Source organism: Mandrillus leucophaeus, unplaced genomic scaffold (genome assembly GCF_000951045.1).
Source record: "Mandrillus leucophaeus isolate KB7577 unplaced genomic scaffold, Mleu.le_1.0 Scaffold665, whole genome shotgun sequence".
Classification (NCBI taxonomy): Eukaryota; Metazoa; Chordata; class Mammalia; order Primates; family Cercopithecidae; genus Mandrillus; species Mandrillus leucophaeus.
The window spans coordinates 1016929-1030624 of NW_012107197.1; the positions used below are offsets into that span (position 1 = coordinate 1016929).

The 13696-nt window shown below is 56.0% G+C and overlaps 2 protein-coding genes across 5 annotated transcripts in view; one reads left to right on the plus strand and one right to left on the minus strand.

Annotated features, from left to right (window-relative positions):
• Positions 1–7526, plus strand: part of UCK1 (uridine-cytidine kinase 1) — an 8309-nt gene extending 783 nt beyond the window's left edge. Inside the window, exons 2-7 of the mRNA XM_012001596.1 lie at positions 180–431; positions 1345–1441; positions 1643–1785; positions 1875–1969; positions 5025–5073; positions 6111–7526. Of these exons, the coding sequence (XP_011856986.1) occupies positions 180–431; positions 1345–1441; positions 1643–1785; positions 1875–1969; positions 5025–5073; positions 6111–6292 (818 nt within the window). The 3' untranslated portion in view covers positions 6293–7526. The remainder of the gene's footprint in view (positions 1–179; positions 432–1344; positions 1442–1642; positions 1786–1874; positions 1970–5024; positions 5074–6110) is intronic.
• POMT1 (protein-O-mannosyltransferase 1) overlaps positions 7516–13696 on the minus strand; it is a 19472-nt gene continuing 13291 nt past the window's right edge. For 3 of the 4 annotated variants that reach the window (XM_012001591.1, XM_012001592.1, XM_012001593.1), the window contains 7 exons: positions 12819–12911; positions 12402–12522; positions 11875–11972; positions 11172–11285; positions 9915–10041; positions 9107–9284; positions 7524–8405 (listed from right to left, as the gene is read on the minus strand). In XM_012001591.1, coding sequence (XP_011856981.1) covers positions 8231–8405; positions 9107–9284; positions 9915–10041; positions 11172–11285; positions 11875–11972; positions 12402–12522; positions 12819–12911 — 906 coding nt within the window. In that variant the 3' untranslated portion in view covers positions 7524–8230. Of the gene's footprint in view, positions 8406–9106; positions 9285–9914; positions 10042–11171; positions 11286–11874; positions 11973–12401; positions 12523–12818; positions 12912–13696 lie in introns of all 4 variants that reach the window. The other variant, XM_012001590.1, reaches the window with a different exon arrangement.

The following is a 13696-nucleotide window of genomic DNA, read 5'->3' on the forward strand; positions in this document are numbered from 1 at the left end:
GGTCGCTGGGCCTCGGGGCACCCCCACAGCCTCTTCGCCGGCCAGGCCCCTCAGAGCCCCCAGTCCGAGCTGACCTGGTTGGGCCCCCGCGGTCCTCCCACTGAGACCATCCACACCTGTTGGTGTCCTCCCGCCTCCCAAGCATCCCCCGCGGGGGTTGGGTGGGTCGGTGTCTCCAGAAGCCAGCCACGTGCAGAAGCCCCCAGGAGGGGCCCCATGCCTGTCACAGGACGAGAGTTTCCAGGCGGGAATCCCCCTTCTGTGTCTCCAGTCGACCGTGTGTGAGAAGATCATGGAGCTGCTGGGACAGAACGAGGTGGAGCAGCGGCAGCGGAAGGTGGTCATCCTGAGCCAGGACAGGTTCTACAAGGTCCTGACGGCAGAGCAGAAGGCCAAGGCCTTGAAGGGACAGTACAACTTCGATCACCCAGGTACATCGAGAGCCCAACGGTGTGGGGAGGGCAGACCCCATTCTGGGCGGCCGCTCGCCAGCTGCGCTTGGGCCCAGGGTTGGATGGATGCAACCCACTTGGGCTGTTTCCCCCCAGCTCCCCAGGCAGCTTGCAGTGGAGTTGGCGGCACCGTGAAGTCAGGGGAACTTTGCCGAGTTCTCTGGGCCCAGGGTGTCCCCACAGGAGCGTGGTTGGAGCCAGTGAGGAAACCTGTTGCACCGTGGGGAGCCCTGCCCTGCCACAGCTGTGATCTGGAGAAGTCCTCCCATCTTCCCTTCCCACGTTGCGGCCTTCAGGGCCCTCCACACATACCTCTGCCCACTGTGGCCCTTCATTTCCCACCCCTGCTTTGGGGCAAAGTCCTTAGAGAGGCCAGTGTGGGAGGCGGTGGGTAAACTAGTGCTGGTGGCCTGAAGCTCCGGGCTAGGTAAACAGGGACAGATGCGGCAGGGAGACACCTGCCGCTTCTGGAAGCTTCCACCCTGGCTGGCTGGCATGGTCAGCCTTTTCCCAAGGACTTGTGGGAAGAAGGCCTGCAAAGCCACAGTCTAACCAGTTAGTCCCAGAAAAAGAGAGAAGCAGAGGCCCAGCCTACCCACCTCCCAGGAAGAACTGATCAGAAAACCCCTGTGTTCTCACATCCCAGTGGCACGGAGCTTGGGCAGTGGCACAGCCCGAGAACAGCAAGGACAGGGTCATCCTGTGGTCTGCAGGGCTGCAGAGGACGCTGTTGCTACCAAACCTAAACTGTAGGGCAGGTCCTAGTCTACCTGTGTTTGGGTCCTCAGTGTCCCCAGCACCCAGCTGTGCTGACCCTAGAGCAGAGAGGTTTCCCTGCTGGCCGCTGTAGGAGGGCATCCAGCCTGTCTTGCCTTTATCTCCATCCCTGCAGATGCCTTTGATAACGATTTGATGCACAGGACTCTGAAGAACATTGTGGAGGGCAAAACTGTGGAGGTGCCAACCTATGATTTTGTGACGCACTCAAGGTAAGCAGGTGGTTCTTGGGAGGGCCAAGGAGAGGGGCCGGCTAGGATGTCCCCTCTGGGGCTTACACAGGCCTGCCTGGTGGCAGGCCTCCCCGAGTTGGTTTCCGTGGGTCTTCCACCCCCACCCACAGAGTCAGTGTCCCTGGAGTGGAAGCTGACTGTGTGTCTGCAGCAGAGCCCCTTTCCCCGTGCCCTTCTCAGGTTACCAGAGACCACAGTGGTCTACCCTGCAGACGTGGTTCTGTTTGAGGGCATCTTGGTGTTCTACAGCCAGGAGATCCGCGACATGTTCCACCTGCGCCTCTTTGTGGACACCGACTCCGACGTCAGGCTGTCTCGAAGAGGTAAGGCGGCCGTGGGCCTCCCTGCCTGCCTGGCCAAGGCTGGCGGCGGGCCCTGAGGTCTGATGCATGCCTGCCTCTTGCTGCTGCAGTTCTCCGGGACGTGCGCCGAGGGAGGGACCTGGAGCAGATTCTGACGCAGTACACCACCTTCGTGAAGCCGGCCTTCGAGGAGTTCTGCCTGCCGGTACCTGCGCTTGCTTAAGAGTCCATTTTCCCCTTTCACAAGGACACGTGGGACCCAGTGCTGTGAGAGGGCTCAGTGCTGAGTGACAGTGATCTGATTGAAAAGAAGGAGATGGCCGGGCGTGGTGGCTCAAGCCTGTAATCCCAGCACTTTGGGAGGCCGAGACGGGCGGATCACAAGGTCAGGAGATCGAGATCATCCTGGCTAACACAGTGAAACCCCGTCTCTACTAAAAAATGCAAAAAAACTAGCTGGGCGGGTTGGCAGGCGCCTGTAGTCCCAGCTACTCGGGAGGCCGAGGCAGGAGAATGGCGTAAACCCGGGAGGCGGAGCTTGCAGTGAGCTGAGATCGGGCCACTGCACCCCAGCCTGGGCGACAGAGCAAGACTCCGTCTCAAAAAAAAAAAAAAAAAAGAAAAGAAGGAGAATTTAGTTCTTTACGGCCACATACCCTGGGAGTCGTTCTCAGCTCTAAAAACATTCTCTGTGCCTGCTCCTCCCTCTGCCTAAAAAAGCCCCATATCTCCCCCACGTCCACACTAGCTGCTTCCTCCCTGCCTCAGGTCCTTGCCCAGCGTCCCCGTTCAACACTGAAAACCCTCTGCACCTAGCGCCAGCCTCTCTGCTTGCTTCCTTTTTCTGGGGCACTTCTCATCATCTGACACGTCCTGGGTGCTTATCCCCTCAGAGCACGTCAGGCTGTTGACTGCCAGGACCGGGATCTGGCCCTCAGAAGGTGCTTCATAGCTGCTCCTCCAGGGCCTGTGTCCCCGGGCTGCTTGGGGCCAGTGCTCTGAAATCTCAGAGCGAGCACTGTGGACAGATCCCAGCTGGCTTGCAGAGGGCAGGAACTCCCCGCTGCACACCCACCTGTCTTTCCTCCGTTTCTCCATCTTGTGTTTCAGGCTTGATGGGATTTGTGCTCTACTCAAATTGGAGTGTTTTAAAGAGAACATTTTGCCGGTTCTCTTTAAAAGGTAAAAATACAGCACAAAGGAACTGGAACCAAGATTCCTGCCTTTGATACGTAGGTCAAATAAGTTCTATTTGCTGCTTTTTTTTTTTTTTTTTTGACATAGAGTCTCTTTTGTCATCCAGGCTGGAGTGCAATGGCGTGATCTCGGCTCACTGCAGCCTCCACCTCCCAGGTTCAAGCAGTTCTCCTGCCTCACCCTCCCGAGTAGCTGGGATTACAGGCATGTGCCACCACACCCAGCTAATTTTTGTATTTTTAGAAGAGATGGGGTTTTGCCATGTTGCCCAGGCTGGTCTCGAACTCCTGGCCTCAAGTGACCCACCCGCCTCGGCCTCCCAAAATCCTGGGATTGAGCCACTGTGCCTGGCTCAATTTTTTTTTTTTTTTAAATTTTTAATGAGGCAGAGTCTTGCTCTGTTGCCCCAGGCTGGAGTACAGTGGTGCAATCACAGCTCACTGCAGCCTTGACCTCCTAAGCTCACGCAATCCTTCCACCTCAGCAACCCGAGTAGCTGGGACCACAGGCATGCACCACTATGCTCGGTTAATTTTTAAATTTTTTGTAGAGATGGGATCTCCCTGTGTTGCCCAGGCTGGTCTCCATCTCCTGGGATCTAAAGTAAGTGATTTGCAGTAAAACTCTGGATATCAAATCTGACCCAGCGACCTGAATAGAGGAAGTGCTGTCACCTGCTGTGTCCTGGGCCCAAGCCCCAGAGATGTTTTTGGTTTTTCATTTGTTTGTTTGTTTGCTTGTTTTTTGAGACAGGATCTCACTCTGCCGCGCAGGCCCAAGTACTGTGGTAAGATCTTGCTTCACTGTAGCCTCCACCTTCCACACTCAAGTGATCCTCCCACCTCAGGCTCCTGAGTAGCTGGAGACTACAGGCACACACCACCACGCCTGGCTAATTTTTCCTTTTATTTTATTTTATTTTATTTGCAGAGATAGGGTTTTGCTATGTTGTCTGGGCTGGTCTCAGACTCCTGGCTTCAAGCAATCCACCCACCTCAGCCTCCCAAAGTACTGGGATCACCGGTGTGAGCCACCGCACCCAGCCTCAGCCCCACCCAGAGCCGTTCTTGAGCTTCCTTTTCCTTCATCTTCATGTTGAGTGGCTTGTGCGGTCCTCTGCCTAGACCGCGTAGGTATTTCCCGACTGCATTCAGGCCCATCCCTGCTGGCAGTTAAGACCCCTGTCAGCACTCTGGGACTCCTCCAGCCCGTCAGACGATCAGACCAGAAGGGAAAGCAGCCCTCGCCCTTGCGCTCATGCTTTCATGAGATGGGGTCCCACCGGCTGCAGACACAGCTGTCCCCAGGACTCGGTCCCTGTCTGCCTCCTGCAGCTTGTCTCTTCTGCCGCCTCCTTGACCCAAATCCACATGCCAGCAGCACCCACCGTTCCAAGTTCCGTCCTTCGGCCCAGACCCTGCTCTGCCTCTTCCCTCAGCTTTGTCTGATTTAGGCATGTTCTCCAGGCAGCTTCCCCCTCCCTAAAGCCCCCTGCCCTGCCCCCACCATCTGGCTGCAGGCCCTCCCCAGCAGCCCTGCATTTCCTGGTATATCTCCGTCCTTGTCCTTCCTCAGCAGCAGAGCATCTGACAGGGAATGAGAATCAGTCAGCATTGAGCCAGTGAGTGGATGGGTGAGGGAGTGAGGTACCACCGGTGTCCCTGCCTGCAGCAGTAATGCTTGGTGGCATCTGTCCTGTTGCTGTGCCAGGGTATCGCAGAAGCTTCCTAATTCCGGAGGAACAATGTCACACTTTGTAGACGTGCCACACGTAGCTTGGCCCAGTGAATCCAGTCGTTAGCACAGCCAGCTGTCTCCTGTAATGGAATGGGAACACTGGAAGAGGCACTTCCTTTGGGCTGCCTCAGCTGCACTTTCTGCCTCACTTCTTGGATCATGGCATCTCACACCTGAGGACTGAGTCCCTGTCCCCTATTTGCTGATAACACCAGCACCTCTGAGCACCCCAGGGCCGCCCTTCCTGCTGTCCCATCTGTTTCTGAGCATCTTAAAATCACCTTGGAAGGAAAAGTCCTCATGGAAACGCCCCTTGTGCCTTACAGACAAAGAAGTATGCTGACGTGATCATCCCGCGAGGAGTGGACAATATGGGTAAGAAGCTGGCCTGCTGGGCTGTCCCCCCACCCCTCCCAGAGCTTCAGACAGGGACAGTTCCACCAGCATGCAGTTACTGAGCACTCCCCTGTGTGCTGGAGGCCTGCCACTGTTGATCTGCGGCACAGGGTTAAAATATGCTTAAAAATGTATGTAGGCCGGGTGCGGTGGCTCACGCCTGTAATCCCAGCACTTTGGGAGGCCGCGGCGGGTGGATCACGAGGTCAGGAGATGGAGATCATCCTGGCTAACATGGTGAAACCCAGTCTTTGCTAAAAAAGACAAAAAAATTAGCCGGGTGTGATGGCGGGCGCCTGTAGTCCCAGCTACTCGGGAGGCTGAGGCAGGAGAATGATGTGAACCCCGGAGGCGGAGCTTGCAGTGAGCCGAGATTGTGCCGCTGCGCTCCAGCCTGGGTGACAGAGCGAGACTCTGTCTCAAAAAATAGATAAATAAATAAATAAATAATAAAAATGTATGTAGCTGGGCGCGGTGGCTCACACCAGTAATCCCAGCACTTTGGGAGGCCGAGGCGGGGAGATCACTTGAGCCCGGGAGTTCAACATCCTGGGGAACATAGCAAGACCCCATCTCTACAAAAAATAAGAAAATTAGTTGGGCATGGTGGCATGCGCCTCTGGTCCCAGCTACCCGGGAGGCTGAGGTGGGAGAATTGCTTGAGCCTGGCAGGTTGAGGCTGCAGTGAGCTGTGATTGGGCCACTGCAGTCCAGCCTGGGCAGTAAAGTAAGACCCTGTTTCTTAAAACGTACATATATATATTCAAACCTGTTAGCAGAAAGTATTTTAAGCAACTCTAACATAAATTCCTGAAAGACCAAGCTAAGAAGTCTTATTTTGCTGTGTCCTGATGCGTGTTTCTGTCTGCTGAGATTTGACCCGATGCCCAGCTCACGCAGGCCTGTGCCTCAGGGCAGAGGTTGGGCGCCCACTCCTGGCGGAGTGCTGCGGGGAGGGGCAGTCTCCATGGGGGATGGACGTGGCTAACCCGCTGCTTGTCTGTCTCTTGGCGCAGTTGCCATCAACCTGATCGTGCAGCACATCCAGGACATTCTGAATGGTGACATCTGCAAATGGCACCGAGGAGGGTCCAATGGGCGGAGCTACAAGAGGACCTTTTCCGAGCCAGGGGACCACCCTGGGATGCTGACCTCTGGCAAACGGTCACACTTGGAGTCCAGCAGCAGACCACACTGAGGGGCTGCCAAGCCTTGGGGTAGGTCTCCCACCCGGCATGTGTGTTCAGGGACTGAGCCTGGGGACGCCCACCCACACCCACTGCTTCCTTTTGGCACACCCCAGGGGGGTGTTAGCAGCGAGGCCTTCCTCACTCAGGAGTGGAAACTCAGATGTGTCACTCAGACTCAACTTGCTGGGACACTGACAGGCGTTCCTGAGGATTTCAGCCGCATCCTCAGGCTCACTGCGGTTTAAAGCTCTCTCTAGGTCACTGAGAAATGCCAGAGTGTGCGGGAAGCCTAGGCGGCTTCTGTGAGGGTTGAGGCACATATTCCTGGGGAGAGTGAGGAGACAGCCTGGACACTGTGGCTGGCTGGTGTTTTGCTGACAGTGAACCCACAGGGGCAGAGTTTTTTTCCAGTCTGATCTGGTTCTTACACACTCACACACGTAACTCAAAAGTTTTGTGAACAAGTACTTTCTTTTTTACATGTTACATGTCCTCATGTTTTCTGTTCTGTTCTGTTGCGTAACACAAGGCTGCTTGTGGCCTACAAACCTCATTTCATGGCCCAGTGGTTCCCAGTCCAGCATGGCCTACACGGATGTGGGGAGCCGCCCAGGGATGTTTTCCCTCCTTGCTTGTGCCTTAAAGGCAGAGAAGCGAGGCGGGCGCCCCGGGAACACCCAGCATCACACCCAGGCTCATGTGGGGCCAGGCCGGGAGCCCATGCAGCAGGGCAGAAGGCAGCGGAGGCCAGTTCTGTCCTGGCTGAAGAACAGTGTCCATGCACAGTCCTGCCTGGGGTCGGGCCCTTGCTGACCCTCACGGGAGTCCCCAAGGTGCTGTCTGGACAGGCTGCCCCACGCCGGGGTGGCTGATGGCCATGTGCAGGGAATGGTGCCTCTGGCTGTGGCACCTGCATCACCCAGGTCCCCGCAGACATGGCCGCCTGAAGTCAGTGTGCCTCCTCTGTGCTGTATGGAGCTCGCGGCCTCATGTGTGAACACCCGTGTCTGGGTTGCCTGGGTGGATCCTCCCGCATGGGGCTGTCTCTGGGAAGCATAACTTGCTGCTGCCACGGACAGCCCCAGCCCCCATCCATCCAGGCTCACCCACAGTAGTGACGCAGACATGGCGTGGGTGAAGGGAGCTGAGCTCTGTGGCTGGGTTCTGACAAGGGTAACGGTTTGGTCGCACTTAGGCCCCTTTGGAGGAAGAATCAATAAATAACACCAACTACAAATGCCAGTTTGTCCTTTTTTTAATTATTATATTTAAAAAGACAAAGTAAAGGCAAGGAGCTGTATGGATGACACACACCTCGACCACTGAGGAAGATTTCACTCAGCCGGGTCTCGGCAGGCTCAGGAGGGCTTCCACACAGCATGGTGCGGAGGGCCAGTCTTGATGCTGTCACAGAGAATGACTCACAAGCCCCAGCCCCTGCTCACTGTTCAGGCGGCCCTCCTGAACGCCTGTCCCGGGACGCCTGCCGGGCTCACTCAGGGCAGGGCTGGGACTTGCTCAGGTTGCTGGGTGTTCATGAAGGAGGATCGGGTCTGCCAGATCAAACTCCACCCTGCAGCGGTTAGCAAGGACCAGGCCCCGGTCTGCTGAGGCCACTTGCTCCACTGCTGGCCTTGGGTTCTCGGCTTTTCTTCATCGATGACTCCTACACTGGCCGCTGAAATACTCCCTGTGTCTTAGCTCAGGGGTGAAGACATGGAGGGAACATCTTCATTGTTGAGGAGAAAAAATGAACTTTGCACAAAAGGAGGTGCTCACCAGAGGGCTCTTCAAGAATGAGACTCCCACGCGTTCCAGTGGAGGCCCTGCCGAGCCTGGCCCATGTCCTCCCAGCGCGGGGCCCACCCTGCTCGTTAACTACACTGACCAAGACCCTTCGACCTTGTCCCGACCCCAGCTCGGGTGTTCTTTGCCACGCTCTTGTTCTAGTGTTTTCGGATCAAGATGTCCCAGCTGTCTTTCCAGCAAAGGGCCTTGAGTTCATGTGGCGAGAGTGACTTGTCCCCGTAGGTGAGTGGGCGCAGCGTGTGGGACACGTGGCATGCGGAGGAGTACCAGGCCACCACCAGGGCGCTGAAGACGCTCCTCTGGAGCTGGGACCTGCAGAGGTCAGAGCAACGTGGGGGAGGATGGCTGGCCACTACGGCTTCCCTGTCCAGCAGCCTCTTGGCATCTGCTGTCCCCACGGTCGCCCCCCGAGGCCTGGGGTTCTGCCTTCAGGTTTGTGTGTCTTGTCTCCCACCACCTGTGACCATCTCCCGCTTGGATGCACAGAAAGGGGACCCCCTGACGACTCAGGCCTCCACAGCGGCTGGGCCACCTCCACACAGATGCCAGAGGACTGGTCCCAAACCCACAGTCCTCCCTTGTGTGGCTTCCTGAGACGGGGAGGCCCTTGCCCTCCAACCTCCAAACACACTCCGGTTTAGAAGTTTTCTTCGGTTCTCTCCACCACACCACACAACCCGGCCGTAACCAGCTGCTGTTCCTGCCACCCTGAGGCTCCTGGGCCTTGCTCCCTGCTCCCGAATCCTCCAGGCCGCCCACATCTCTGCATCCCTTCCCCATCTTACTACCCACTCTGCTTTCATCTCTGTCAGCCGTGACTTCTCCCTCTGGGTTCCCGCAGTGCCTCATCTGGCCATCTCTTCTGAACCTCACCCATTCCCCGGCGGGGCCAGGAGGATGTCAGTGTAACGTGAAATGGGTGGGGTTCGCTGCACCTCACGTGTTTGCTGCACATGGGCTGTCCAGCAGAGAGCTGCTGCCTGGTCTAGCCACTGTCTCCGCGGCCCCCGTACCTGCACAGGTGGTCGCTGATGTGCTGCAGGACGACAGGGAGCAGAAGGATCTGGAAGGTGAGTGCGGGCAGGTAGTGGTAGAGGAAGAGTGTCTTCTCCATCAGGAAGAACGGGAGGTAGTTCACTGCCCAGCCACCAGCACACAGCGCCCCAGCCAACACCCAGCGCAGCCAGGCATCTACAGGAAAGCGTTTGAGCTACACCGGCTCTGCTGCTCCCACAGGCCGGATTTTCTCTCTCTCTCTCGCTTTTTTAGAGACAGGGGTCTTACTATGTTGCCGAAGCTAGTTTTGAACTCCTGGCCTCAAGTGATTCCTTCACTTTGGCCTCCCAAAGTGCTGGGATTACAAGCGTGAGCCCCTGCGCCCGGCCTGGCTGCCCGTGTTATCCAGCCATTTCCAGCGCATATGGGCAACATGGGACCAAGGAGGCAACTCTTGGCCCATACACTGCACTCAAATGGAGGTGCCTCTAACGCAACATGGGAACTTAACATTTTGTCTCTTGAGAGACAAACATAATTTAAGATCCTGCAATACAGAAACAAAGAGGCTGCCTTAAGGGGTAGGTTCCTATGAAGTCGGTTTGTCACCTGAGGTGGTGAACGCTCGCTCAGCAGGAAGAGGAGGAACAGACATAAAAATGAGCTGTGGGCCGGGCACAGTGGCGCACACCTGTAATCCCAGCACTGTGGGAGGCCGAGGCAGGAGGACGGCTTGAGCCCAGGAGTTCAAGACCAACCTGGACAACACAGCAAGACCCCATCTCTATATTAAAAGGAAAAAAGCCACATAGGAGATGTACTAACCCTGAGGGAGGTCATGGATGTTTCTTCGCCGTCGCAGCAGGTACCACGAGGACAGCAGGGCGTAGATGGCCAGGGCAAGGCTGCCTGAAATCCAGATCACTATGTTTCCAAGTAGGTGGATCTGAGCCTAAAGGAACATGGAAGATGCTGTTAGCCCCCCGCCCTCTGCTCAGGGAGGGAAGAGAACACAGGAAAGGAATTCAGATGCATGCGCTACTTCAGCAGAGTGAAAACACGCCAGGCACAGTGTAGAGTCCACTAGGCCTTACCACTACTGTGGACAGGTCTGCGCCTACTCAGACCTTTCATTAAAAGCACTGGTGCCAGCCGGGCGCGGTGGTGCACACCTGTAATCCCAGCACTTTGGGAGGCTGAGGTGGATGGATCACCTGAGGTCAGGAGTTCGAGACCAGACTGCCCAACACGGTAAAATCCTGTCTCTACTAAAAGTACAAAAATTAGCTGGGCATTGTGGTGGGCACCTGTAATCCCAGCTACTTGGAGGGTGAGGTAGGAGAATTGCAGAATTGCTTGAACGTGGGAGGTGGAGGTTGCAGTGAGCCAAGATCACACCACTGCACTCCAGCCTGGGCAACAGAGCAAGACTCCATCACAAAAAGAAAAAAAAAGCACTGATGCTCTCAGTTTTGTAATTGGAAACTGAAGACCGGGAGCAGATGGCTCCGCTTTGTAACAGCAGCACTGTCCGCAGAGGAGAATGCAAAGTGCGCTCGGAGCTCAGGGTGGGGCGGCCTCTGGGCCTGCGCCTCTGCCTTTGGTGCACGTGCTGAGTCGACCTACCCGCCTTTGAGAGAGGAGGAAAAAGGTGGGCATTGCTAGCGTCTGCCCATCCAGTGAATATGTATGGGGCACTGACTGTGCCTAGCCTACAAATGCTTTCACTCTGCCGGGTGGAGAGAGACGGCATGCACATCAACGAAGCGCCGGCAAGCTCCACCGCCAGGTGCCACCCAGAAAATCGAATGGGAACATCTTAAAACCACTTCCGCCAGGAAAAGGGGAACAACGTGTCTCCACAAAAGCAATCAAGCCGCGTTTCCTTCAGCAGGCACACATGCCACGCCCCTACTCCTGGCTCCAGGCTGCCAAAGCGTTTACAGAAAAGCAAGTTTGTCAGGAAAAGCTTTGGAGAAACCCAGCACTTTCTAGGGTACAGTGGCTGCTCTTAATGCCAGAAGGAATTCTCAAGAAACAGGATGAATCCATGACTGTCAGCTGTCAGCACTGCTCGCTTACGCTGGTCCTGGGGTGCAGCCAGTAGGCAATATTGGTGTCCAGGGTGACCCACTCCAGCGGGCTGGAGCTGTACTTGTGTTCCGAGTCATCGCTTCTCAGCGCCAGCATCCTCCACTGGAACAAAGCAGAGGCCTCTGAGAGTGAGGATGGGGGATGCCTCCCGCTGTGCGTGGATTTGGTCAAAGGAGTACACCGCTGCCCCTTGCACACAGACCGTCCCACCTCAAGTTCATTTGGATCACGCGTCAGAGGCAGCATGATCAGAACCTGGATTCCAGCCCCGGCTGTGGCCTTGGGAGCATCGCCCCACCCTATGCGCTCCAGTCACCTCCTCTGTAGACTAAGTGACCGGGCCGAATGCTCTCTAAGGTCACGTTCGGATTTGTGACCCGGAGTTTCTGTGACTTCTCTTAGGCTCTGCTGAGTGTGGCCCATTTTGCTGCCTGGGGGCCTTAAGACACCCTGGCGATGTTGCAGAACCTCCTGGGTCCCTATGTTATTCCTGACCACAGGGCCACAAGGTGTGGGCCAGGGTGTCACACACAGTCCCTTATACTGGAGAGAGGAGACACTCATTCTGTGGTGAGCCTGTAGTTCCAGCGTCAAAGCCTGACCTGGTTTGAGACCTGTGTAGCCCCCAGGCCTCCCAGCTGAGGAGTCAGTGCTCAGTGAGCTAGGCTGGCTTCCCCTGGCTGCTCCTCACCTGCAGCTCCAAGAATCTCGCCATGAAGCTGAGGTTCCTGCTGACGTCCACCTGTGCAGGTGAGTGCAGCTCCCGTTCCCGCTCCCTCTGCTCCTGGCCTGGCAGAAGAGACAAGGGCATAACAGATAGAAGTAGCACAAGGTCAAGAGCTCAGAGCAGAAGCTGTCAGCGCAGCAAAAAGCTGGCTTCCTGCCTTTCCAACAAGCCACAAAGACCCTCATCGAACCGCATCACTCCACTTAGCTTTCCCCGCCACACTCAAGACTACCCCGTCAAATGAGGCGATTTCGACCGAGAAGGCTCCACTTGCACAGGGATAAACTGGCTGCCTTCCAGCGATGCCTCGGAAGAAGCATCTTGAGTTGTTACCACAGCAGCTGGGTGCAGGGAGGGAGATGACCTGCCACTGAGCATGGAGAATGTGCTCAGTTCCCTTCCCACCAAAATGAGAACTGTTTGGGATGTTAGGAAAATATCGAGCAGCTCAAAGCGCATTCCCAGTGGCGGAAGCCACGCCGCGGACTCACTCGCGCCGTATCGGTGCTCCTCCACGTTCCACACCATGCTCTCGTGGTAGCCCCGGGACAGCTTCTCCCCGACGATCTCCAGCTGCCGATACCCCCAGTCAGGGAGGTGAGCCCCGCTCAGCTGGTGACACCACGGGAGAGAAAAGGGCGTGATGGGAAGGCTGTGCTCCCACATCCACTCGGGTTGGAAGGGGAACCCCTGCCCGGGTCACGCTGTCAGCAGGTGCCCCTTGTGGGAGCTTCACCTTAGGATTCCATCCCGAGAAGTTACAAAAGCCGCCCTCCCTCAGTGTAAAGGGAAGCCACAATGACTCGAATCAAGCGTTCTGCCTGCAGAGGCAGTGGAGCCTGAGGGGCTCGGGGAACAGACTGGAGCCTGCAGCTCAGGACAGGCCAAGCCAGGGACAGTGTCCTTACCTTTAAGACCGCAGAAGTGTTCACGTGCACAAAGCGGACCTCTGAGAGGATGGTCTTCCAGACGTCTGTGTCGGATCCTCTGTTCACAATTTCCTGCAAAAAGAGATCTCAAGGATTATTTCATTCCTTTTCAAATTTTCTTCAATGTAAAAATGAAGACCTGTCACCAAACAATGATACTGACTTGAGCCTGAGATAAAGGGACAAGCCCCCAACGTCAGGGGAGCTACAAGGGGCTGGTGCTGGTCTTCCTTCCCAATGCCCACAGCACCCTGGGCTGCTCCAAGGGTCGCTGGGGAAGTGCACCTTCCTCCTCGCCAAGGCTGTACAAGATGCCTCCTCACAGAAAATACAAACCTGATGTTCTTCGTGCCTCTCTGCAAAGCCTATTCATGGAGAGGGCTCAGAGCCCTGTCCAAAAAGTGAGCAAGTCTCAGTCCTTATCTGGCAGGACTCGCAGACGGCTCAAATGAAGGCCAGACACTGTCCCTGGGAGACACAGCTTAGAGATTTCCTTGCGTCGAGTAATAAAAAAGACAACTAACGTCTGAAAGGCTCTTTGCCTTGTCACAGCCTAACATACCGGAGCCTCACAATGACCCCATGATGTCACATGGCTGTCATTTTCCCATTTTATTGTTACAACCAAAAGGAAAAATGATTATTCTCAATGGCAGTTTCAAACGTTCCATGTCAGGAAGTGCTCTGTGTCAGGAAGCACTCTGTGTGAGCAAGTGCTCCATGTGAGGGAGTATTCCGTGTTAGAGGAAGTGTTCTGTGTGAAGAAGTGTTCTGTGTTGGAGGAAGCGCCCCGTGTGAGGAAGCGTTCCGTGTTAGAGGAAGCGCTCCAGGTGAGGAAGCGCTCCAGGTGAGGAAGC